The sequence below is a fragment of the Oncorhynchus keta genome, chromosome 1, assembly GCF_023373465.1.
Source record: "Oncorhynchus keta strain PuntledgeMale-10-30-2019 chromosome 1, Oket_V2, whole genome shotgun sequence".
NCBI classification, from domain to species: domain Eukaryota; kingdom Metazoa; phylum Chordata; class Actinopteri; order Salmoniformes; family Salmonidae; genus Oncorhynchus; species Oncorhynchus keta.
Genome location: NC_068421.1, coordinates 94,627,995 through 94,652,250, shown reverse-complemented (window position 1 = coordinate 94,652,250; position 24,256 = coordinate 94,627,995). Strand labels below are relative to the sequence as shown.

At 48.2% G+C, this 24,256-nt stretch overlaps 1 protein-coding gene across 5 annotated transcripts in view; it reads right to left on the bottom strand.

Annotated features, from left to right (window-relative positions):
• Positions 1–24,256, bottom strand: part of LOC118381460 (tyrosine-protein kinase RYK) — a 257,241-nt gene that overhangs the window by 207,396 nt on the left and 25,589 nt on the right. For 3 of the 5 annotated variants that reach the window (XM_052467237.1, XM_052467217.1, XM_052467221.1), the window contains exons 2-4: positions 8,361–8,482; positions 4,879–5,014; positions 2,109–2,240 (exon numbers count right to left, since the gene is read on the bottom strand). In XM_052467237.1, the coding sequence (XP_052323197.1) occupies positions 2,109–2,240; positions 4,879–5,014; positions 8,361–8,482 (390 nt within the window). The remainder of the gene's footprint in view (positions 1–2,108; positions 2,241–4,878; positions 5,015–8,360; positions 8,483–24,256) is intronic. The other 2 variants (XM_052467246.1, XM_052467227.1) reach the window with 1 other exon arrangement.

Below are 24,256 nucleotides of genomic sequence, written 5' to 3'. Positions count from 1 at the left end.
TATGACTAGGATTATCATCAATTGGCTGCTAATATGACTAGGATTATCATCAACTATGAATATGACTAGGATTATCATCAACTAGCACGGGATGCTAATATGACTAGGATTATCATCAACTGGCACGGGATGCTAATATGACTAGGATTATCATCAACTGGCACGGGATGCTAATATGACTAGGATTATCATCATCAACTAATATGACTAGGATTATCATCAACTGGGGGCTGCTAATATGACTAGGATTATCATCAATTGGCACGGGATGCTAATATGACTAGGACTATCATCAACTGGCACGGGATGCTAATATGACTAGGATTATCATCAACTAGGGCTGCTAATATGACTAGGATTATCATCAACTGGCACGGGATGCTAATATGACTAGGATTATCATCAACTGGCACGGGCTGCTAATATGACCAGGATTATCATCAACTGGCACGGGCTGCTAATATGACTAGGATTATCATCAACTGGGGATGCTAATATGACTAGGATTATCATCAACTAGCACGGGATGCTAATATGACTAGGATTATCATCAACTGACCAATATGATCATCATCAACTAGCACGGGATGCTAATATGACTAGGATTATCATCAACTAGCACGGGATGCTAATATGACCAGGATCATCATCAACTAGCACGGGATGCTAATATGACCAGGATTATCATCAACTAGCACGGGATGCTAATATGACCAGGATTATCATCAACTAGCACGGGATGCTAATATGACTAGGATTATCATCAACTAGCACGGGATGCTAATATGACTAGGATCATCATCAACTAGCACGGGATGCTAATATGACCAGGATTATCATCAACTAGCACGGGATGCTAATATGACCAGGATTATCATCAACTAGCACGGGATGCTAATATGACTAGGATTATCATCAACTAGCACGGGATGCTAATATGACTAGGATTATCATCAACTAGCACGGGCTGCTAATATGACTAGGATTATCATCAACTAGCACAGGCTGCTAATATGACCAGGATTATCATCAACTAGCACAGGCTGCTAATATGACTAGGAATATCAGCAACTAGCGCCGCATAGTTCCGCGTCGCCACAGACGGTGTTCAGCGTCGCCACAGACGGTGTTCCGGCGTCGCCACAGACGGTGTTCAGCGTCGCCACAGACGGTGTTCCGGCGTCGCCACAGACGGTGTTCCGCGTCTCCGCAGACGGTGTTCCGCGTCTCCGCAGACGGTGTTCCGCGTCGCCACAGACGGTGTTCCGGCGTCTCCACAGACGGTCCGCAGACGGTGTTCCGGCGTCGCCACAGACGGTGTTCAGCGTCGCCGCAGTGTTCAGCGTCGCCACAGACGGTGTTCCGCGTCGCCACAGACGGTGTTCCGCGTCTCCACAGACGGTGTTCCGGCGTCTCCACAGACGGTGTTCGGCGTCTCCACAGACGGTGTTCCGCGTCTCCAGACGGTGTTCCGCAGCGTGTTCGCCACAGCAGACGGTGTTCAGCGTCGCCGCAGACGGTGTTCCGCGTCGCCACAGACGGTGTTCCGGCGTCTCCACAGAGCGGTGTTCAGCGTCGCCACAGACGGTGTTCCGCGTCGCCACAGACGGTGTTCCGCGTCGCCACAGACGGTGTTCCGCGTCTCCACAGACGGTGTTCCGGCGTCGCCACAGACGGTGTTCCGGCGTCGCCACAGACGGTGTTCGCGTCGCCACAGACGGTGTTCCGCGTCGCCACAGACGGTGTTCCGCGTCGCCACAGACGGTGTTCACAGCGTCGCCACAGACGGTGTTCCGGCATCGCCACAGACGGTGTTCCGGCGTCTCCACAGACGGTGTTCCGGCGTCGCCACAGACGGTGTTACAGAATCAGAGGGAGCGCACGGTGGAGGGTGGAGACAGTTTGATGGTTTAAGGTAGAAAAACAATTGTTTATAATAATCATTCATTTACACTACTGCTATTGTGTATATATTTACCTAAAAAAATAAAATATAATTAATTAATTAGAACAATTAGAACTTATTTTATTCACAGTCTTCATAGTCGTCGATGACACGGTTATACAATTACTGTTCCGGCCCTGACTGACAGGAAGAGGAGTCTTACGTTTGTAGCACATTTTCCTCCTCTTGAAGTTGAGGACTGTGAAGTTGTTTGAGAGGCTGGTGAGGTTGAGCTGTACCGTCAGGACCGCCTCTCCATCTACCTTCCCTGAGCAGAACAGGTCCACTCTGAACACTACACACACAGAGAGAGAAACAGAGATTGACAGAGAGAGATTACACTGGGTTCCCCTGTGTTCCTACTAGTTCAGGGGTCGGTCTAGTTACACTACTGCAGGCTTTACTGGGCACCCTACTGCAGGCTTTACTGGGCACCCTACTGCAGGCTTTACTGGGCACCCTACTGCAGGCTTTACTGGGCACCCTACTGCAGGCTTTACTGGGCACCCTACTGCAGGCTTTACTGGGCACCCTACTGCAGGCTTTACTGGGCACCCTACTGCAGGCTTTACTGGGTACCCTACTGCAGGCTTTACTGGGGTCCCTACTGCAGGCTTTACTAGGTACCCTACTGCAGGCTTTACTGGGTACCCTACTGCAGGCTTTACTGGGTACCCTACTGCAGGCTTTACTGGGTACCCTACTGCAGGCTTTACTGGGTACCCTACTGCAGGCTTTACTGGGTACCCTACTGCAGGCTTTACTGGGTACCCTACTGCAGGCTTTACTGGGTACCCTACTGCAGGCTTTACTGGGTACCCTACTGCAGGCTTTACTGGGTACCCTACTGCAGGCTTTATTAGGTGCCCTACTGCAGGCTTTACTGGGTACCCTACTGCAGGCTTTACTGGGTACCCTACTGCAGGCTTTATTAGGTACCCTACTGCAGGCTTTATTAGGGACCCTACTGCAGGCTTTATTAGGGACCCTACTGCAGGCTTTATTAGGGACCCTACTGCAGGCTTTATTAGGGACCCTACTGCAGGCTTTATTAGGGACCCTACTGCAGGCTTTACTCGGTACCCTACTGCAGGCTTTACTAGGTACCCTACTGCAGGCTTTATTAGGGACCCTACTGCAGGCTTTATTAGGGACCCTACTGCAGGCTTTATTAGGGACCCTACTGCAGGCTTTATTAGGGACCCTACTGCAGGCTTTATTAGGTACCCTACTGCAGGCTTTATTAGGTGCCCTACTGCAGGCTTTATTAGGTGCCCTACTGCAGGCTTTATTAGGTGCCCTACTGCAGGCTTTATTAGGTACCCTACTGCAGGCTTTATTAGGGACCCTACTGCAGGCTTTATTAGGTACCCTACTGCAGGCTTTACTAGGTACCCTACTGCAGGCTTTACTAGGTACCCTACTGCAGGCTTTACTAGGTACCCTACTGCAGGCTTTACTAGGTACCCTACTGCAGGCTTTACTAGGTACCCTACTGCAGGCTTTACTAGGTACCCTACTGCAGGCTTTACTAGGTACCCTACTGCAGGCTTTACTAGGTACCCTACTGCAGGCTTTACTAGGTACCCTACTGCAGGCTTTACTAGGTACCCTACTGCAGGCTTTATTAGGTAGCCTACTGCAGGCTTTATTAGGTAGCCTACTGCAGGCTTTATTAGGTACCCTACTGCAGGCTTTATTAGGTACCCTACTGCAGGCTTTATTAGGTACCCTACTGCAGGCTTTACTAGGTACCCTACTGCAGGCTTTACTAGGTACCCTACTGCAGGCTTTACTAGGTACCCTACTGCAGGCTTTACTAGGTACCCTACTGCAGGCTTTACTAGGTACCCTACTGCAGGCTTTACTAGGTACCCTACTGCAGGCTTTACTAGGTACCCTACTGCAGGCTTTACTAGGTACCCTACTGCAGGCTTTACTAGGTACCCTACTGCAGGCTTTATTAGGTACCCTACTGCAGGCTTTATTAGGTACCCTACTGCAGGCTTTATTAGGTACCCTACTGCAGGCTTTACTGGGTACCCTACTGCAGGCTTTACTGGGTGCCCTACTGCAGGCTTTATTAGGTTTATTACTGCAGGCTTTATTAGGTGCCCTACTGCAGGCTTTACTAGGTACCCTACTGCAGGCTTTATTAGGTACCCTACTGCAGGCTTTACTAGGTACCCTACTGCAGGCTTTATTAGGGACCCTACTGCAGGCTTTATTAGGTACCCTACTGCAGGCTTTACTAGGTACCCTACTGCAGGCTTTACTGGGTACCCTACTGCAGGCTTTACTGGGTACCCTACTGCAGGCTTTATTAGGGACCCTACTGCAGGCTTTACTGGGTGCCCTACTGCAGGCTTTACTGGGTGCCCTACTGCAGGCTTTATTAGGTGCCCTACTGCAGGCTTTATTAGGTGCCCTACTGCAGGCTTTACTAGGTACCCTACTGCAGGCTTTACTAGGTACCCTACTGCAGGCTTTACTAGGTACCCTACTGCAGGCTTTACTAGGTACCCTACTGCAGGCTTTACTAGGTACCCTACTGCAGGCTTTACTAGGTACCCTACTGCAGGCTTTACTAGGTACCCTACTGCAGGCTTTACTAGGTACCCTACTGCAGGCTTTACTAGGGACCCTACTGCAGGCTTTACTAGGTACCCTACTGCAGGCTTTACTAGGTACCCTACTGCAGGCTTTACTAGGTACCCTACTGCAGGCTTTACTAGGGACCCTACTGCAGGCTTTACTAGGTACCCTACTGCAGGCTTTACTAGGTACCCTACTGCAGGCTTTATAATGTAATTTGATTGATTGACTGATCTAGCAACACACACGTTCCAGAAGAACTCAAATACATTTTTTATGGCTCTGAATATTAATACATACTTTTAAAATACATAAGATAATTATAATGTTCATAATACCAGTGGAGGATGGGAAGTGATGATTGGTTGACAGACCTGAGGCTGTGCGAGGCACCTCCCCCTGGGCAGAGATGTTGCTCTGTGGTTGGTTCATAGCTGCAGGTTTGTCTACATGGAAACCCATTCTGTAATCAACCTGTAGGAGAGGGGAGGAAAGAAGGATGAGAGGCCGGCCGACAGACAGAGTGAGAGGAGAGTGAGAGGCCGGCCGACAGACAGAGTGAGAGGAGAGTGAGAGGCCGGCCGACAGACAGAGTGAGAGGAGAGTGAGAGGCCGGCCGACAGACAGAGTGAGAGGAGAGTGAGAGGCCGGCCGACAGACAGAGTGAGAGGAGAGTGAGAGGCCGACAGGCCGACAGACAGAGTGAGAGGAGAGTGAGAGAAAGACAGACAGACAGACAGACAGACAGACAGACAGACAGACAGACAGACAGACAGACAGACAGACAGACAGACAGACAGACAGACAGACAGACAGACAGACAGAGAGTGAGAGGAGAGTGTGCCGACAGACAGAGTGAGAGGAGAGTGAGAGGCCGACAGGCCGACAGACAGACAGAGAGAGGAGAGACAGACCGACAGACAGACAGACAGACAGACAGACAGACAGACGGCCGACCGGCCGACAGACCGACAGAGACAGAGAGAGAGTGGGCAGACAGACAGAGAGGAGAGGTGACCGACAGGCCGACAGACAGAGGAGAGTGGCCAGACAGAGTGAGAGGAGAGTGTGAGGCAGACAGACAGAGTGAGAGGAGAGTGTGAGGGCCGACCCGACAGACAGAGTGAGAGGAGAGTGTGAGGCCGGGCCGACAGACAGAGTGAGAGGAGAGTGTGAGGCCGACAGGCCGACAGACAGAGAGAGGAGAGTGTGAGGCCGACAGGCCGACAGACAGACAGAGAGAGTGTGAGGCCGACAGGCCGACAGACAGACAGAGGAGAGTGTGAGGCCGACAGGCAGACAGACAGAGAGAGGAGAGTGTGAGACCGACAGGCAGACAGACAGACAGAGGAGAGTGTGAGGCCGACAGGCAGACAGACAGAGTGAGAGGAGAGTGTGAGGCCGACAGGCAGACAGACAGAGTGAGAGGAGAGTGTGACCGACAGACAGACAGACAGAGTGAGAGAGAGTGTGAGGCCGACAGGCAGACAGACAGACAGACAGACAGACAGACAGACAGACAGACAGACAGACAGAGAGACCGGCCAGACAGACAGACAGAGTGACAGAGAGACCAGGCAGACCGACAGAGAGAGGAGACCGGGCAGACAGACAGACAGACCCGGCCGACCGACAGACAGACAGACAGACAGAGAGACCGGCCGACCGACAGACAGACAGACAGACAGACAGACCGGCCGACCGACAGACAGACAGACAGAGAGACCCGTGTGACCGGCAGACAGACAGACAGAGACAGACCGGCCGACCGACAGACAGACCGGAGACCCGACCGACAGACAGACAGAGAGACCGGCCGACCGACAGACAGACAGACAGAGAGACCGGCCGACCGACAGAGAGACCGACAGAGAGACCGGCCGACCGACAGACAGACAGACAGAGAGACCGGCCGACCGACAGACAGACAGACAGACAGACCGACAGACAGACAGACAGACAGACAGAGAGACCGGCCGACCGACAGACAGACAGACAGACAGACAGACAGACAGACAGACAGACAGACAGAGAGACAGACAGACCGACAGACAGACAGACAGACAGACAGAGAGACCGGCCGACAGACAGACAGACAGACAGACAGAGAGACCGGCCGACAGACAGACAGACAGACAGGCCGACAGACAGAGAGACCGGCCGACAGACAGACAGACAGACAGGCCGACAGACAGAGAGACCGACCGACAGACAGACAGAGAGACCGGCCGACAGACAGACAGACAGACAGACAGGCCGACAGACAGACAGAGAGACCGGCCGACAGACAGACAGACAGACAGGCCGACACAGACAGACAGACAGAGAGACCGGCCGACCGACAGAGAGACCGGCCGACAGACAGAGAGACCGGCCGACCGACAGAGAGACAGGCCGACCGACAGAGAGACCGGCCGACAGACAGACAGACAGGCCGACAGACAGAGAGACACCGGCCGACAGACAGACAGACAGACAGACCGGCCGACAGACAGACAGACAGACAGACAGAGAGACCGACAGACAGACAGACAGACCGACAGACAGAGAGACCGGCCGACAGACAGACAGACAGAGAGACCGGCCGACAGGCCGACAGACAGAGAGACCGGCCGACAGGCCGACAGACAGACAGACCGGCCGACAGGCAGAGAGACCGGCCGACAGACAGACAGACAGAGAGAGACAGACCGGCGACCGACAGACAGACAGAGAGACCCGGCCGACAGACAGACAGAGAGACCCGACCGACAGACAGACAGAGAGACCGGCCGACAGACAGACAGACAGACAGACAGAGAGACCGGCCGACAGACAGACAGGCCGACAGACAGACAGACAGGCCGACAGACAGACAGACAGACAGGCCGACAGACAGACAGACAGAGAGACAGACAGACAGACAGACAGACAGACAGACAGACAGGCCGACAGACAGACAGACAGACAGACAGACAGACAGACAGACAGACAGACAGACAGACAGGCCGACAGACAGACCGACAGACAGACAGACAGACAGACAGACAGACAGACAGACAGGCCGGCCGACAGACAGACAGAGAGACAGGCCGACAGACAGACAGACAGAGCCGACAGACAGACAGACAGACAGGCAGACAGACAGACAGACAGGCCGACAGACAGACAGAAAGGCCGACAGACAGACAGAAAGGCCGACAGACAGACAGACAGACCGACAGACAGACAGACAGGCCGACAGACAGAGACAGAGAGACAGGCCGACAGACAGACCGGCCGACAGACAGACAGACCGGCCGACAGACAGAGAGACCGGCCGACAGACAGACCGACAGACAGAGAGAGACCGGCCGACAGACAGACAGACAGAGAGACAGACAGGCCGACAGACAGACAGACAGACAGACAGACAGAGAGACAGACAGGCCGACAGAGAGACAGACAGGCCGACAGAGAGACAGACAGGCCGACAGACAGACAGACAGGCCGACAGACAGACAGACAGGCCGACAGACAGACAGACAGGCCGACAGACAGACAGAAAGGCCGACAGACAGGCCGACAGACAGACAGACAGACAGGCCGACAGACAGACAGACAGACAGACAGACAGACAGACAGACAGACAGACAGGCCGGCCGACCGGCCGACAGAGAGACAGGCCGACCGACAGACAGGCCGACAGACAGACAGAAAGGCAGACAGAAAGGCCGACAGACAGACAGACAGACAGACCGACAGACAGACAGGCCGGCCGACAGACAGACAGGCCGACAGACAGACAGACAGACAGACAGACAGAGAGACTGGCCGACCGAGTGAGAGACCAAGCGTGTACCTTATCCTTGGAGCGCCAGGTGAAGTGCAGGCTGTTGGTCTCGCTGGGTACAGGCAGGATGAAGGAGAGCGCATAGTGGTTTACCACGTCATCCCTCACGTAGTACAGCTCTGCATCTAGACCTGCAACACACACACACACACACACACACGGTTAGTGCAACATAAACACCTGAAAGAATGAGAAAAACACAGGGAAGGGCATTTGAAATTATTTCAAATCAAATCAAATTTATTTATATAGCCCTTCGTACATCAGCTGATATCTCAAAGTGCTGTACAGAAACCCAGCCTAAAACCCCAAACAGCAAACAATGCAGGTGTAAAAGCACCTGCATTAAAAGCAGCAAATTTCACTATTTGAATAATTCATTGAAAAAACTATGGGAAATCTGGATAGTGGAAACATGTGTTTTTATTTTACACACAATACCCCAGACAAATGTTTACTGCACAGGCTGTGGGAGAGATGGTGTCTACAGCAGGACATGGGCCAGTAGTGTGAGAGACTAGGGAGAGATGGTGTCTACAGCAGGACATGGGCCAGTAGTGTGAGAGACTAGGGAGAGATGGTGTCTACAGCAGGACATGGGCCAGTAGTGTGAGAGACTAGGGAGAGATGTTGTCTACAGCAGGGCGGGGATGGACATGGGCCAGTAGTGTGAGAGACTAGGGAGAGATGTTGTCTACAGCAGGACAGGGGCCAGTAGTGTGAGAGACTAGGGAGAGATGCTGTCTACAGCAGGACAGGGGCCAGTAGTGTGAGAGACTCGGGAGAGAGAAAAAGTTGCCAGACTCGTACTAGTTAGACAAACTTGTTATCCATCATTCCATCTGGCAGTGCTTCCGTTGTATCAAATCTATGTAAAGAATCTAGCTGAAACAGAGATGTTAGCTACCTAACCAACTGAAGCGGTGTTGCCGAGCTACCTAACCAACTGAAGCGGTGTTGCCGAGCTACCTAACCAACTGAAGCGGTGTTGCCGAGCTACCTAACCAACTGAAGCGGTGTTGCCAGGCTACCTAGCCAACTGAAGCGATGTTGCAGAGCTACCTAACCAACTGAAGCGGTGTTGCCGAGCTACCTAACCAACTGAAGCGGTGTTGCCGAGCTACCTAACCAACTGAAGCGGTGTTGCCAGGCTACCTAGCCAACTGAAGCGGTGTTGCCGAGCTACCTAACCAACTGAAGCGGTGTTGCCAGGCTACCTAGCCAACTGAAGCGGTGTTGCCGAGCTACCTAACCAACTGAAGCGGTGTTGCCAGGCTACCTAGCCAACTGAAGCGATGTTGCAGAGCTACCTAACCAACTGAAGCGATGTTGCCGCGCTCCTCGTCCTGGTCTACAACAACTTTGTTCAGATTAAAAAGCCTACCTGAGGGTTGCTGGTTGTAGCCTACTCCTTCAGCTAACTTAATTTGGACATTTTAATTCATTTTGTATTGATTACAGATCTCCCACTTCCAGCAGTGATTTATACTGTATATACATTAGATGGCTGACAGGGGGCGCTGTTCTGAAGCCACCGCACCTCCATTTAGCTACTCCTCCCATTCTAAAATAAAATATTTTTGGAAGCTATATTCATTTATTAAATGTCTACAATTGTTTTACTACATGTATTCTATTAGACACCATAATGCTTTTAAATTAAAATTGTGCTAAACATAAATGTATACAAAAACATTTCCTTAGAGTATACATTTCTTTGACAGTACTAATGTTACTGTCCCTACTGAAAAATACAGTGCCAACAGAAAGCATTCATAACCCAGGACTTATTCCACATGTGTTACAGCCCGAATTCAATATGGATGGAATTAATTTCCTTCCCTCTGGCCCATCTACACACAATACCCCATAATGACAAAGTGAAAACATGTTTAGAAACTTTTGTCCAATATTTTTAAAAATAAAATATCTACATTTACATAAGTATTCACACCCCTGAGTCAATACTTGTTAGAAATCACCTTTGGTGGTGATAACAGCTAACAGAGTCTTCCTGGGTAAATCTAAGAGCTTTGCACACTTGGATTATACAATATTTCCACAAATTCTTATGAAAGTTCAAGCTTTGTCAAGTTGATCATTGCTAGTCAGCCATTTTACTATCTCATCATTGCTTGTCATCTGTAAAATCTTACTCATAACATGATGCAGCCACCACCACGGTTGACAATATGAAGAGTGGTACCCTTCCTCTCCGGCAACTGAGTTAGGAAGGACTCCTGTATGTTTGTAGTGACTGGATGTATTGATACACCATCCAAAGCTGGGTTTAACATTAGGAAAATGTGGCGCAGTTCATTTGACCTGCATCATTTTTTTTTACATTTATAGGACATTTGAGAACATTACCGGACCCATATGCATTTAGTGCGTAACCACGGTGCTCAGGATGAAAGAAATCACATTTAGAATATGGTAATTCATATTAACAGAACGTGAAATGTTGATGATGCAACAATGTAGTCCTTCTTTAGTGAATTCTGATGTGCACTCATGTTAGAATACCGGTCCAGATTTACGTTTCTCTCAGCCAACAAGCCAAGTAACGAAACACCAAAATCAGTAGCCTATGTCATCATACTTTCCCCCAACAGTTAACCTACTCTATTGGTCAGCTTTTTGAGAAAAATGTGGCTTTGAGAAAGAAAAAAAAATATGCCTGTTCCAAAAGACTGGGACAGTTGTAGGATGATATTTGGGATCTTCATACAACCAGTAGGACGAGACTACATAACATAAAAACATTCAAAAGCAATACATCCGATAAACAGATCAGACAAAGTTTAGCTTAACCTAATATTTTTCACATTAGCAGCGCAGCAATGCACACAAGGCAGTAGGCGACACCTACTGGTAGGTCCTATAATGCACACAAGGTAGTAGGTGACACCTACTGGTAGGTCCTATAATGCACACAAGGTAGTAGGTGACACCTACTGGTAGGTCCTATAATACACACAAGGCAGTAGGCGACACCTACTGGTAGGTCCCATAATGCACACAAGGCAGTAGGCGACACCTACTGGTAGGTCCTATAATGCACACAAGGCAGTAGGCGACACCTACTGGTAGGTCCTATAATGCACACAAGGCAGTAGGTGACACCTACTGGTAGGTCCCATAATGCACACAAGGCAGTAGGCGACACCTACTGGTAGGTCCCATAATGCACACAAGGCAGTAGGCGACACCTACTGGTAGGTCCCATAATGCACACAAGGCAGTAGGCGACACCTACTGGTAGGTCCCATAATGCACACAAGGCAGTAGGCGACACCTACTGGTAGGTCCCATAATGCACACAAGGCAGTAGGCGACACCTACTGGTAGGTCCCATAATGCACACAAGGCAGTAGGCGACACCTACTGGTAGGTCCTATAATGCACACAAGGCAGTAGGCGACACCTACTGGTAGGTCCCATAATGCACACAAGGCAGTAGGCGACACCTACTGGTAGGTCCCATAATGCACACAAGGCAGTAGGCGACACCTACTGGTAGGTCCCATAATGCACACAAGGCAGTAGGCGACACCTACTGGTAGGTCCCATAATGCACACAAGGCAGTAGGCGACACCTACTGGTAGGTCCCATAATGCACACAAGGCGGTAGGCGACACCTACTGGTAGGTCCCATAATGCACACAAGGCAGTAGGCGACACCTACTGGTAGGTCCCATAATGCACACAAGGCAGTAGGCGACACCTACTGGTAGGTCCCATAATGCACACAAGGCAGTAGGCGACACCTACTGGTAGGTCCCATAATGCACACAAGGCAGTAGGCGACACCTACTGGTAGGTCCCATAATGCACACAAGGCAGTAGGCGACACCTACTGGTAGGTCCCATAATGCACACAAGGCAGTAGGCGACACCTACTGGTAGGTTCCATAATGCACACAAGGCAGTAGGCGACACCTACTGGTAGGTTCCATAATGCACACAAGGCAGATGGTGACACCTACTGGTAGGTTCCATAATGCACACAAGGCAGCTAATATGCTAGGTATTATCATCAACTGGCACGGTGCCCAGGCATTATCATTTTATTTTTATTTCAGCATTTAACCAGGTAGGCTAGTTAGAACAAGTTCTCATTTGCACTGGCTGGCCAAGATAAAGATAGCAGTGTGAACAGACAACAGAGTTACACATGGATAAACAATTAACAAGTCAATGACAGTAGAAAAAATGGGCATCTATATACAATGTGTGCAAAAGGCATGAGGAGGTAGGCGAATAATACAATTTTGCAGATTAACACTGGAGTGATAAATGATCAGATGGTCATGCTAATATGCAAAAGAGCAGAAAAGTTAAATAAAAACAGTATAAAAACAGTATGGGAATGAGGTAGGTGAAAATATGACTATTTACCTATCATGTACAGCTGCAGCACGGGCTGCTCGGATATGTTTGAAGTAGGAGATATCATCAACTTCAGCATTTTGCTAATATGACCAGGAATATCATCAACTGGAGCACGGGCTGCTAATATGACTTTAGGATGATATCACCTGCAACGCGTGCACGGATGGGTGTTGCCATACCAGTGAACTGACTAGGATTTACCTAGCATGGACTTGTAACTAGGAGCCACGGGCTGCTAATATGACTAGGATTATCATCAACTAGCACGGGATGCTAATATGACTAGGATTATCATCAACTGTTGGAAGCACGGGACTGCTAATATGACTAGGATTATCAGTCAACTGGCACGTGGTGAAGGAGGCTGCTAATATGACTCTTGATTTGATTTTTGATTATCATCAACTGGAGCACGGGCTGCTAATATGACTAGGATTATCATCAACTAGCACGGGCATGCTAATATGACATGCATTTGGTTTATCATTTAACAGTTGGAGGCCACGGGATGCTAATATGACTAGGTTTGATTATCATCAACTAGCACGGGATGCTAATGGATGACTAGCAAGATCATTGATCATCAACTAGCACGGAATTGCTAATATGACTAGGATTATCATCAACTAGCCAGGCAAGGCAGTCATGCTAATATGACTAGGATTATCATCAACTAGCACGATGAAGACGGCTGCTAATATGACTAGGATTATCATCAACTAGCACCAGGATGCTAATATGACTAGATTATCACTCAACCTTAGATAGCACGGATGCTAATAGTTTGACTCCCCTTTGAAGGGGGATGATTATCATCAATGGCGGCAGATAGTTTCAGCACAAGGGATGCTAATATGACTAGGATTATCATCAACTGGCACGGGCTGCTAATATGACTAGGATTATCATCAACTCTGCACTGGCTGCTAATATGACTAGGATTATCATCAACTGGCACGGGCTGCTAATATGACTAGGATTATCATCAACTAGTGCACAGCTGGGAGGAGGTGCTAATATGACACCTAGGATTATCATCAACTGGCACACCTACTGGTAGGCTGCTAATATGACTAGGATTATCATCAACTAGCACGGGCTGCTAATATGACTAGGATTATCATCAACTGGCACGGGCTGCTAATATGACTAGGATTATCATCAACTAGCACGGGAAGCTAATATGACTAGGATTATCATCAACTAGCACGGGCTGCTAATATGACTAGGATTATCATCAACTGGGGATGCTAATATGGGCTGCTAATATGACTAGGATTATCATCAACTAGCACGGGATGCTAATATGACTAGGATTATCATCAACTAGCACGGGCTGCTAATATGACTAGGATTATCATCAACTAGCACGGGATGCTAATATGACTAGGATTATCATCAACTAGCACGGGATGCTAATATGACTAGGATTATCATCAACTAGCACGGGATGCTAATATGACTAGGATTATCATCAACTAGCACGGGCTGCTAATATGACTAGGATTATCATCAACTAGCACGGGATGCTAATATGACTAGGATTATCATCAACTAGCACGGGATGCTAATATGACTAGGATTATCATCAACTAGCACGGGATGCTAATATGACTAGGATTATCATCAACTAGCACGGGATGCTAATATGACTAGGATTATCATCAACTAGCACGGGATGCTAATATGACTAGGATTATCATCAACTAGCACGGGATGCTAATATGACTAGGATTATCATCAACTGGCACGGGATGCTAATATGACTAGGATTATCATCAACTAGCACGGGCTGCTAATATGACTAGGATTATCATCAACTAGCACGGGATGCTAATATGACTAGGATTATCATCAACTAGCACGGGCTGCTAATATGACTAGGATTATCATCAACTAGCACGGGCTGCTAATATGACTAGGATTATCATCAACTAGCACGGGATGCTAATATGACTAGGATTATCATCAACTAGCACGGGCTGCTAATATGACTAGGATTATCATCAACTAGCACGGGATGCTAATATGACTAGGATTATCATCAACTAGCACGGGCTGCTAATATGACCAGGATTATCATCAACTAGCACGGGCTGCTAATATGACTAGGATTATCATCAACTAGCACGGGATGCTAATATGACCAGGATTATCATCAACTAGCACGGGATGCTAATATGACTAGGATTATCATCAACTAGCACGGGCTGCTAATATGACTAGGATTATCATCAACTAGCACGGGATGCTAATATGACTAGGATTATCATCAACTAGCACGGGATGCTAATATGACTAGGATCATCATCAACTAGCACGGGATGCTAATATGACTAGGATTATCATCAACTAGCACGGGATGCTAATATGACTAGGATTATCATCAACTAGCACGGGATGCTAATATGACTAGGATTGTTTCCCGGCTGCTGGGCAACGAAAGAAAGTTGATGTAAAATAATTGCCTCCGCGGATCTGGTTTGATTTTGTCTAAGACATGCCTCATAACATGTTTTAAAAAGTTCAGAAAATGGAGTACATGTTTTCAAAATGCTAAGTGGTATGCTGATGACGCCTGCCTTCCGTTGCCATTGGAGATGCTGTAGCAGCAACTCTCACGCTGTCTGACAGATTTTTCCGCTCAAAGGCTCCGTATACTGTACGAGTGTGAAAAGATACATTACGAACTGAACCTATAGACCGAATGTGTATTTCCACTAATGAATGGGATAAAAAGTATTACTTTGCAATAGGATTTCTCTCTTCTCCAGGACAATTGGCAGGCACCAATTTTATTGATTGGCTTCTGTATTTTTTTTATTTTTTTAAATCAGCCAAAAGCCAGCTATTACCGGCTAAGGGAAACCCTCATCCAAAATGTAATTAATAACTTTGAGCCATGCTCAAAGGGATATTCAATGTCTGCCTATTTTTGTTGTTGTTACATTTACCAATAGGTGCCCTTCCTTGTGAGGAATTGTAAAACCTCTGGTCTTTGTGTTTCAATCCGTGTTTAAAATTCACTGCTCCACTGAGGAACCTAACATATGTGGGGGGGGACAGAGATGAGGTAGTCATTCAAACATCATGTAAAACACTATTATTGCACACAGAATGAGTCCATGCAACTTAAGGTAATTTTTACTCCTGAACTTATTTAGGCTTGACATAACAAAGGGGTTGAATACGTCCTTATTATTCTACAATATAGAAAATAGTAATAAAAAAAAATAAGAAATATGAAAAACCAATGAATGAGTAAGTGCGTCCACTCTTCAGACAGGTGCTGTACATCATTGGTTGCTACACGCCTCTGACTGGAGAGCCAACAAAAACAAGTCGCGCGCGGGGAAACCTGTGTATGCTTTTTATAGGTGACACGGCATAAAAACAATATTAGAACTTACTCAGAAACAGAGCAGAGAATAACAGCATGCTTTACGGGGAATCTCCATGGAAAGTGCATTTTAGTCCAGGACTAGACTTAATCCGTTTCTAGAAAACCAGCCCTAAATGCCATCGTCACAAAAACCAAAGCTAAAATATCCAGTCAAAATGGTACCTTTAGGGTACCATTTTGGGAAGGAAAGGCTAGGGAAGGAAAGGCTAGGGAAGGAAAGGCTAGGGAAGGAAAGGCTAGGGAAGGTTAGTTAAGGGAAGGTTAGTTAAGGGAAGGTTAGTTAAGGGAAGGTTAGTTAAGGGAAGGGAAGGCTAGGGAAGGGAAGGCTAGGGAAGGTAGTGGAAGGTTAGTTAAGGGAAGAGAAGGCTAGAGAAGGGAAGGCTAGGAAAGGGAAGGCTAGGGAAGGCAGTGGAAGGTTAGTTAAGGGAAGGGAAGGCTAGAGAAGGGAAGGCTAGGAAAGGGAAGGCTAGGGAAGGCAGTGGAAGGTTAGTTAAGGGAAGGGAAGGCTAGAGAGAAGGGAAGGCTAGGGAAGGGAAGGCTAGGGAAGGGAAGGCTAGGGAAGGGAAGGCTAGGGAAGGGAAGGCTAGGGAAGGGAAGGTAGTGGAAGGTTAGTTAAGGGAAGGTTAGTTAAGGGAAGGGAAGGCTAGGGAAGGGAAGGCTAGAGAAGGTAGTGGAAGGTTAGTTAAGGGAATGGAAGGCTAGGGAAGGGAAGGATAGGGAAGGGAAGGCTAGGGAAGGTAGTGGAAGGTTAGTTAAGGGAAGAGAAGGCTAGGGAATGGAAGGCTAGAGAAGGGAAGGCTAGAGAAGGGAAGGCTAGAGAAGGGAAGGCTAGAGAAGGTAGTGGAAGGTTAGTTAAGGGAAGAGAAGGCTAGGGAATGGAAGGCTAGGGAAGGAAAGGCTAGTTAAGGGAAGGCTAGTTAAGGGAAGGCTAGAGAAGGGAAGGCTAGAGAAGGGAAGGCTAGAGAAGGGAAGGCTAGAGAAGGGAAGGCTAGAGAAGGGAAGGCTAGAGAAGGGAAGGCTAGGGAAGGCTAGGGAAGGTAGTGGAAGATTAGTTAAGGGAATGGAATGCTAGGGAAGGTAGTGGAAGGTTAGTTAAGGGAAGGGAACGCTAGGGAAGGGAAGGCTAGGGAAGGGAAGGCTAGGGAAGGGAAGGCTAGGGAAGGGAAGGCTAGGGAAGGTAGTGGAAGGTTAGTTAAGGGAAGAGAAGGCTAGAGAAGGGAAGGCTAGGGAAGGGAAGGCTAGGGAAGGGAAGGCTAGGGAAGGCTAGGGAAGGTTAGTTAAGGGAAGGTAAGGCTAGAGAAGGTAAGGCTAGAGAAGGTAAGGCTAGAGAAGGTAAGGCTAGAGAAGGGAAGGGAATGGAAGGCTAGGGAAGGGAAGGATAGGGAAGGGAAGGATAGGGAAGGCTAGGGAAGGTAGTGGAAGGTTAGTTAAGGGAATGGAAGGCTAGGGAATGGAAGGCTAGGGAATGGAAGGCTAGGGAAGGGAAGGCTAGGGAAGGTAGTGGAAGGTTAGTTAAGGGAAGAGAAGGCTAAGTTAGGGAAGGTAAGGCTGGAGAAGGGAAGGCTAGGGAATAGAAGGCTAGGGAAGGGAAGGCTAGGGAAGGTAAGGCTAGGGAAGGTAAGGCTAGAAGGTAGGGAAGGCTAGAAGAAGGGAAGGCTAGAGAATGGAAGGCTAGAGAAGGGAAGGCTAGGCTAGAGAAGGTAGTGGAAGGTTAGTTAAGGGAAGAGAATGCTAGGGAAGGGGCTGGAAAGGAAGGCTAGTTAAGGGAAAGGAAGGCTAGTTAAGGGTAAAGGAAGGCTAGTTAAGGGGCTAAAGGAAGGCTAGTTAAGGTTAAAGGAAGGCTAGTTAAGGGAAAGGAAGGCTAGTTAAGGGAAAGGAAGGCTAGTTAAGGGAAAGGAAGGCTAGTTAAGGGAAAGGAAGGCTAGTTAAGGGAAAGGAAGGCTAGTTAAGGGAAAGGAAGGCTAGTTAAGGGAAAGGAAGGCTAGTTAAGGGAAAGGAAGGCTAGTTAAGGGAAAGGAAGGCTAGTTAAGGGAAAGGAAGGCTAGTTAAGGGAAAGGAAGGCTAGTTAAGGGAAAGGAAGGCTAGTTAAGGGAAGGAACAGGGCTCCGGGCAGCCGAGCGGAAATGGAGGAAATCTCGCCTCCCTGCGTACATGGCATCCTTTCACTCCCTCCTCTCTACATTTTCCTCCTCTGTCTCTGCTGCTAAAGCCATTTTCTACCACTCTAAATTCCAAGCATCTGCCGCCTCTAGCCCTAGGAAGCTCTTTGCCATCTTCTCCTCCCTCCTGAATCCTCCTCCCCCCTCCTCCCTCTCTGCAGATGACTTCGTCAACCATTTTGAAAAGAAGGTCGACGACATCCGATCCTCGTTTGCTAAGTCAAACGGCACCGCTGGTTCTGCTCACACTGCCCTACCCTGTGCTCTGACCTCTTTCTCCCCTCTCTCTCCAGATGAAATCTCGCGTCTTGTGACGGCCGGCCGCCCAACAACCTGCCCGCTTGACCCTATCCCCTCCTCTCTTCTCCAAACCATTTCCGGAGACCTTCTCCCTTACCTCTTCTCGCTCATCAACTCATCCCTGACCGCTGGCTACGTCCCTTCCGTCTTCAAGAGAGCGAGAGTTGCACCCCTTCTGAAAAACCCTACACTCGATCCCTCCGATGTCAACAACTACAGACCAGTATCCCTTCTTTCTTTTCTCTCCAAAACTCTTGAACGTGCCGTCCTTGGCCAGCTCTCCCGCTATCTCTCTCTGAATGACCTTCTTGATCCAAATCAGTCAGGTTTCAAGACTAGTCATTCAACTGAGACTGCTCTTCTCTGTATCACGGAGGCGCTCCGCACTGCTAAAACTCTCTCTCCTCTGCTCTCATCCTTCTAGACCTATCGGCTGCCTTCGATACTGTGAACCATCAGATCCTCCTCTCCACCCTCTCAGAGTTGGGCATCTCTGGCGCGGCCCACGCTTGGATTGCGTCCTACCTGACAGGTCGCTCCTACCAGGTGGCGTGGCGAGAATCTGTCTCCTCACCACGCGCTCTCACCACTGGTGTCCCCCAGGGCTCTGTTCTAGGCCCTCTCCTATTCTTGCTATACACCAAGTCACTTGGCTCTGTCATAACCTCACATGGTCTCTCCTATCATTGCTATGCAGACGACACACAATGAATCTTCTCCTTTCCCCCTTCTGATGACCAGGTGGCGAATCGCATCTCTGCATGTCTGGGAGACATATCAGTGTGGATGACGGATCACCACCTCAAGCTGAACCTCGGCAAGACGGAGCTGCTCTTCCTCCTGGGGAAGGACTGCCCGTTCCATGATCTCGCCATCACGGTTGACAACTCCATTGTGTCCTCCTCCCAGAGCGCTAAGAACCTTGGCGTGATCCTGGACAACACCCTGTCGTTCTCAACTAACATCAAGGCGGTGGCCCGTTCCTGTAGGTTCATGCTCTACAACATCCGCAGAGTACGACCCTGCCTCACACAGGAAGCGGCGCAGGTCCTAATCCAGGCACTTGTCATCTCCCGTCTGGATTACTGCAACTCGCTGTTGGCTGGGCTCCCTGCCTGTGCCATTAAACCCCTACAACTCATCCAGAACGCCGCAGCCCGTCTGGTGTTCAACCTTCCCAAGTTCTCTCACGTCACCCCGCTCCTCCGCTCTCTCCACTGGCTTCCAGTTGAAGCTCGCATCCGCTACAAGACCATGGTGCTTGCCTACGGAGCTGTGAGGGGAACGGCACCTCAGTACCTCCAGGCTCTGATCAGGCCCTACACCCAAACAAGGGCACTGCGTTCATCCATCTCTGGCCTGCTCGCCTCCCTACCACTGAGGAAGTACAGTTCCCGCTCAGCCCAGTCAAAACTGTTCGCTGCTCTGGCCCCCCAATGGTGGAACAAACTCCCTCACGACGCCAGGACAGAGGAGTCAATCACCACCTTCCGGAGACACCTGAAACCCCACCTCTTTAAGGAATACCTAGGATAGGATAAGTAATCCTTCTCACCCCCCTTTAAGATTTAGATGCACTATTGTAAAGTGACTGTTCTACTGGATGTCATAAGGTGAATGCACCAATTTGTAAGTCGCTCTGGATAAGAGCGTCTGCTAAATGACTTAAATGTAAATGTAAATGTGGAAGGGAAGGCTAGGGAAGGGAAGGCTATAAAATGGAAGGCTAGAGAAGGGAAGGCTAGAGAAGGGAAGGCTAGGCAAGGGAAGGCTAGGCAAGGTAGTGGAAGGTTAGTTAAGGGAAGAGAAGGCTAGGTTAGGGAAGGTAAGGCTTCAGTGGAGAATTGCTGAATGCTTTCCAGATCCTGGGGACTGACAAGACCACAAAAACACCTAGACCACAAAATAGACAGTTCAGTTAATGGTTTCTTCCCTAAATACTCCCTATTCCCTTTATCAGGGGTAGAACCTGATGTTTGTGGGACGCAATAGATCCCAAATTAATAAAACAAGCAGGTCAGAACGTTTACCTTAAAATGTTGATAAACTATTATCCTATTTCTTCACGTTATAAGCGCAGCAATGCGCACATGGTAGTAGGCTGTAAGCGTGAATGTTCCATTAGTGAAAAACACCATTATCAAAAGAGACCAAAATGTTATTATGCAGGGGGTAAGAAAGGACACTTTTCCCCGTGGTTCATGTTCATGCCAGCCAGGTAGGCTATACTCCTGTTGTAAAGAGAAGCAATGTGCTTCATATTAGGACAGTTGACAAATAAATAAATAAATATAGTAGGTCTTGCCTATTGAAAACTGATGGGGTTCCTCTTTTTAATAGAGGCCATCACTCTTGTTTTCTCACGCAAGCTCAAGGGCTCTCATGAAGTGTTTGATTAGAATTTTGATTACATTTGAATTGATGTCAGAGTGATTAGAGGGACAATAGAGCACTGAGTACCAGGCAGTTAACAAGTTTGGTGGCTAGTAATGACCATCAGCTGCATCAGAGCTTGGAGAAGCCTAATTACCGTGACTTAACGGTCATGTGGAATTTGACTGGCTTCATGACTCGTGACCACCAGCGTGACAGTAATGCGATCACCACAACAGCCCTAGTCCCAGGTCCAGAGTTCAGATTGAGGGCCCTATTTAGTACACTACCTTTAACTACATCCCCCACCGGGCCCCGTGAACTACATCCCCCACAGGGCCCTGTGAACTACTTCCCCCACAGGGCCCTGGTCTAAAGTAGTGCACCACAGTGCAAAAGTTAATTTTAATGTTTTTATATTTTTATTCTAATCAGTTTCTTAGGGAAAAGCCAATGATCTCTATTTTGTTGGATTGAACCAATAAGACCCAGTCAGAACAATCAAAAAATGTGACGTTCCTTTTATCCATTCGGGAAATACTAATTTACTTTAAAAATACTATTTGGGGTATATGGTACAATGCCGCCATAGGTTAAAAAGGTACTGCACATTCTCAGTCTTTAGCTAAAATGCAAGTTAGTTATAGGGGAAAGCCAGCAGACAAATCTCTCTCCATGAGTAGAACGAGGAGAGACGTGTCACTCAAATCTCTCTCCATGAGTAGAACGAGGAGAGACGTGTCACTCAAATCTCTCTCCATGAGTAGAACGAGGAGAGACGTGTCACTCAAATCTCTCTCCATGAGTAGAACGAGGAGAGACGTGTCACTCAAATCTCTCTCCATGAGTAGAACGAGGAGAGACGTGTCACTCAAATCTCTCTCCATGAGTAGAACGAGGAGAGACGTGTCACTCAAATCTCTCTCCATGAGTAGAACGAGGAGAGACGTGTCACTCAAATCTCTCTCCATGAGTAGAACGAGGAGAGACGTGTCACTCAAATCTCTCTCCATGAGTAGAACGAGGAGAGACGTGTCACTCAAATCTCTCTCCATGAGTAGAACGAGGAGAGACGTGTCACTCAAATCTCTCTCCATGAGTAGAACGAGGAGAGACGTGTCACTCATTAATCACCGTTCACACAAAACAACGACGACTCAGCTTCCAACAACAAAAAAAATCAGCACAGTATCAAGGGCCCCCTGCCTGGGGATGAGCTGTATTTTATAGGAAAACACAAGGTCATCTAAACACTTCCTAAATGTTTACGAGCTAAAAACACAGCTTGCTTTAAAACAATTCCTAAATGTACGAGCTAAGACAGCTGGTTTTAAAACAATTCCAAAATGTACGAGCTAAGACACAGCTGGTTATCCCCTTTCAGGAGGTTTTCTGGAGATGGTGGTACATACTGGCATTAGTGTGTAGGCTGGCTGTGTGTGTGTGTGTGTGTGTTCGCAATGAAATCCCCCTTCGTGCCCTGGGGCAGCCCTATCAGTCCTGTGGGCCCCCGTCTGACAGAGGACAGGAGCAGCACAGCGAAGCCTGTTTAACAGTCTCTCTAATATTCAAAGAGAAGAGGAATGCGCCCAATACCCCAGGGCTTTCCTGCCCCAATACCCCAGGGCAAGCCAAAATCTCAGAGCTCTCCCTTTCTCTCCCCCCCACCCCACGCTTGGAGCCCACAAAAGGTTAGGGCCGGCTCTGACTACAATAGTGGGTATGGATGTGGGTACATAGACCTGCAAGGAGAAAAACAAGTCCCTGGTAATGGGAGAATTCCCCAGAGTAATGTGTGGATCTCTCCTTCTAGCAAAACAACAGCTTTACATTCCTCAGGTTCCACCTCTCTCTGTCAGTCACTGCCTTATCTGGGTCTTATCGAGCTTACCTCCTCCATACATGTAGACTGTCTCCCTCTGTGGGTTGGTAACTTGCTAGGGTTGTTCTAAGGTAAGGTACATGTCAAAGACAATTGGTGTTTCTCAATATTGCATATGAAGCACGGAACATTCAGCATAAGAGTCCAACTCAACGTAAGAGAAAAACCAGAGGGCAGTAAGTGAAAAACAGAAGGCAGTAAGTGAAAAACAGAAGGCAGTAAGTGAAAAACAGAAGGCAGTAAGTGAAAAACAGAAGGCAGTAAGTGAAAAACAGAGGGCAGTAAGTGAAAAACAGAGGGCAGTAAGTGAAAAACAGAAGGCAGTAAGTGAAAAACAGAAGGCAGTAAGTGAAAAACAGAAGGCAGTAAGTGAAAAACAGAGGGCAGTAAGTGAAAAACAGAGGGCAGTAAGTGAAAAACAGAAGGCAGTAAGTGAAAAACAGAAGGCAGTAAGTGAAAAACAGAAGGCAGTAAGTGAAAAACAGAAGGCAGTAAGTGAAAAACAGAAGGCAGTAAGTGAAAAACAGAAGGCAGTAAGTGAAAAACAGAAGGCAGTAAGTGAAAAACAGAGGGCAGTAAGAGAAAACAGAGGGCAGTAAGCGTGCATCGATGCAAGCTTCAACTGAAATATTCCCAGGATTGTTGACGTAATGTGACAAGCACGTAAAAAAAGTGATGCCAAATGTCTTGAAAACAAAACAATGCCAGACTCAATAGGGAAGCAAGAGCTGAAGCAAGAGCTGAAGCAAGAGAAAATAAAACTGACTTCAGAATGACAAGTTGCCCACTCAGCTCATATGTTGCCTGACTACAATATTGTATTGTAGTTCATTCAGAACTGTCAGCTCCACAGTTATACAGTAATTGTGTCAGCCCCAAGGGATAACAGATGAAGAATTGGTTGATAACATTGGCCATCTACACTTCATAACATTAGGTTTAGGTTGGGTTTTTTTTAACATGTAAATCTACCTGGTTAGCTAGATAATTATGAAGTTAGCTAGACGTATACTATTCACATATAGCTAGCTGATAATTATGAAGTTAGCTCGACGAATACCATTCACATATAGCCAGCTACCACAGTATAAACAGGACAGCTGCCCACACAGCCAGAAAAGAGCAACCAGCTACCTGGAGGGATAACTCTGGTCCTGAAGCCCTGGGTAAACACAGGGTGCACATTCCAAATTGAACCCTATTCCCTATATAGTGCACTACTTTTGATTGATCAAAGCCACATCAGAGGCACTATTTTGGGAATAGGGTGCCATAGGGTCCTGGTCTAAAGTACTGCACTATTTAAGGAATAGGGTGCCATTTAGGAACTAGGACCACCATGTTGGCTGGGTAAAGAGAGGAGCTGTGGATCATGTTGCAGCCCACAGAGCG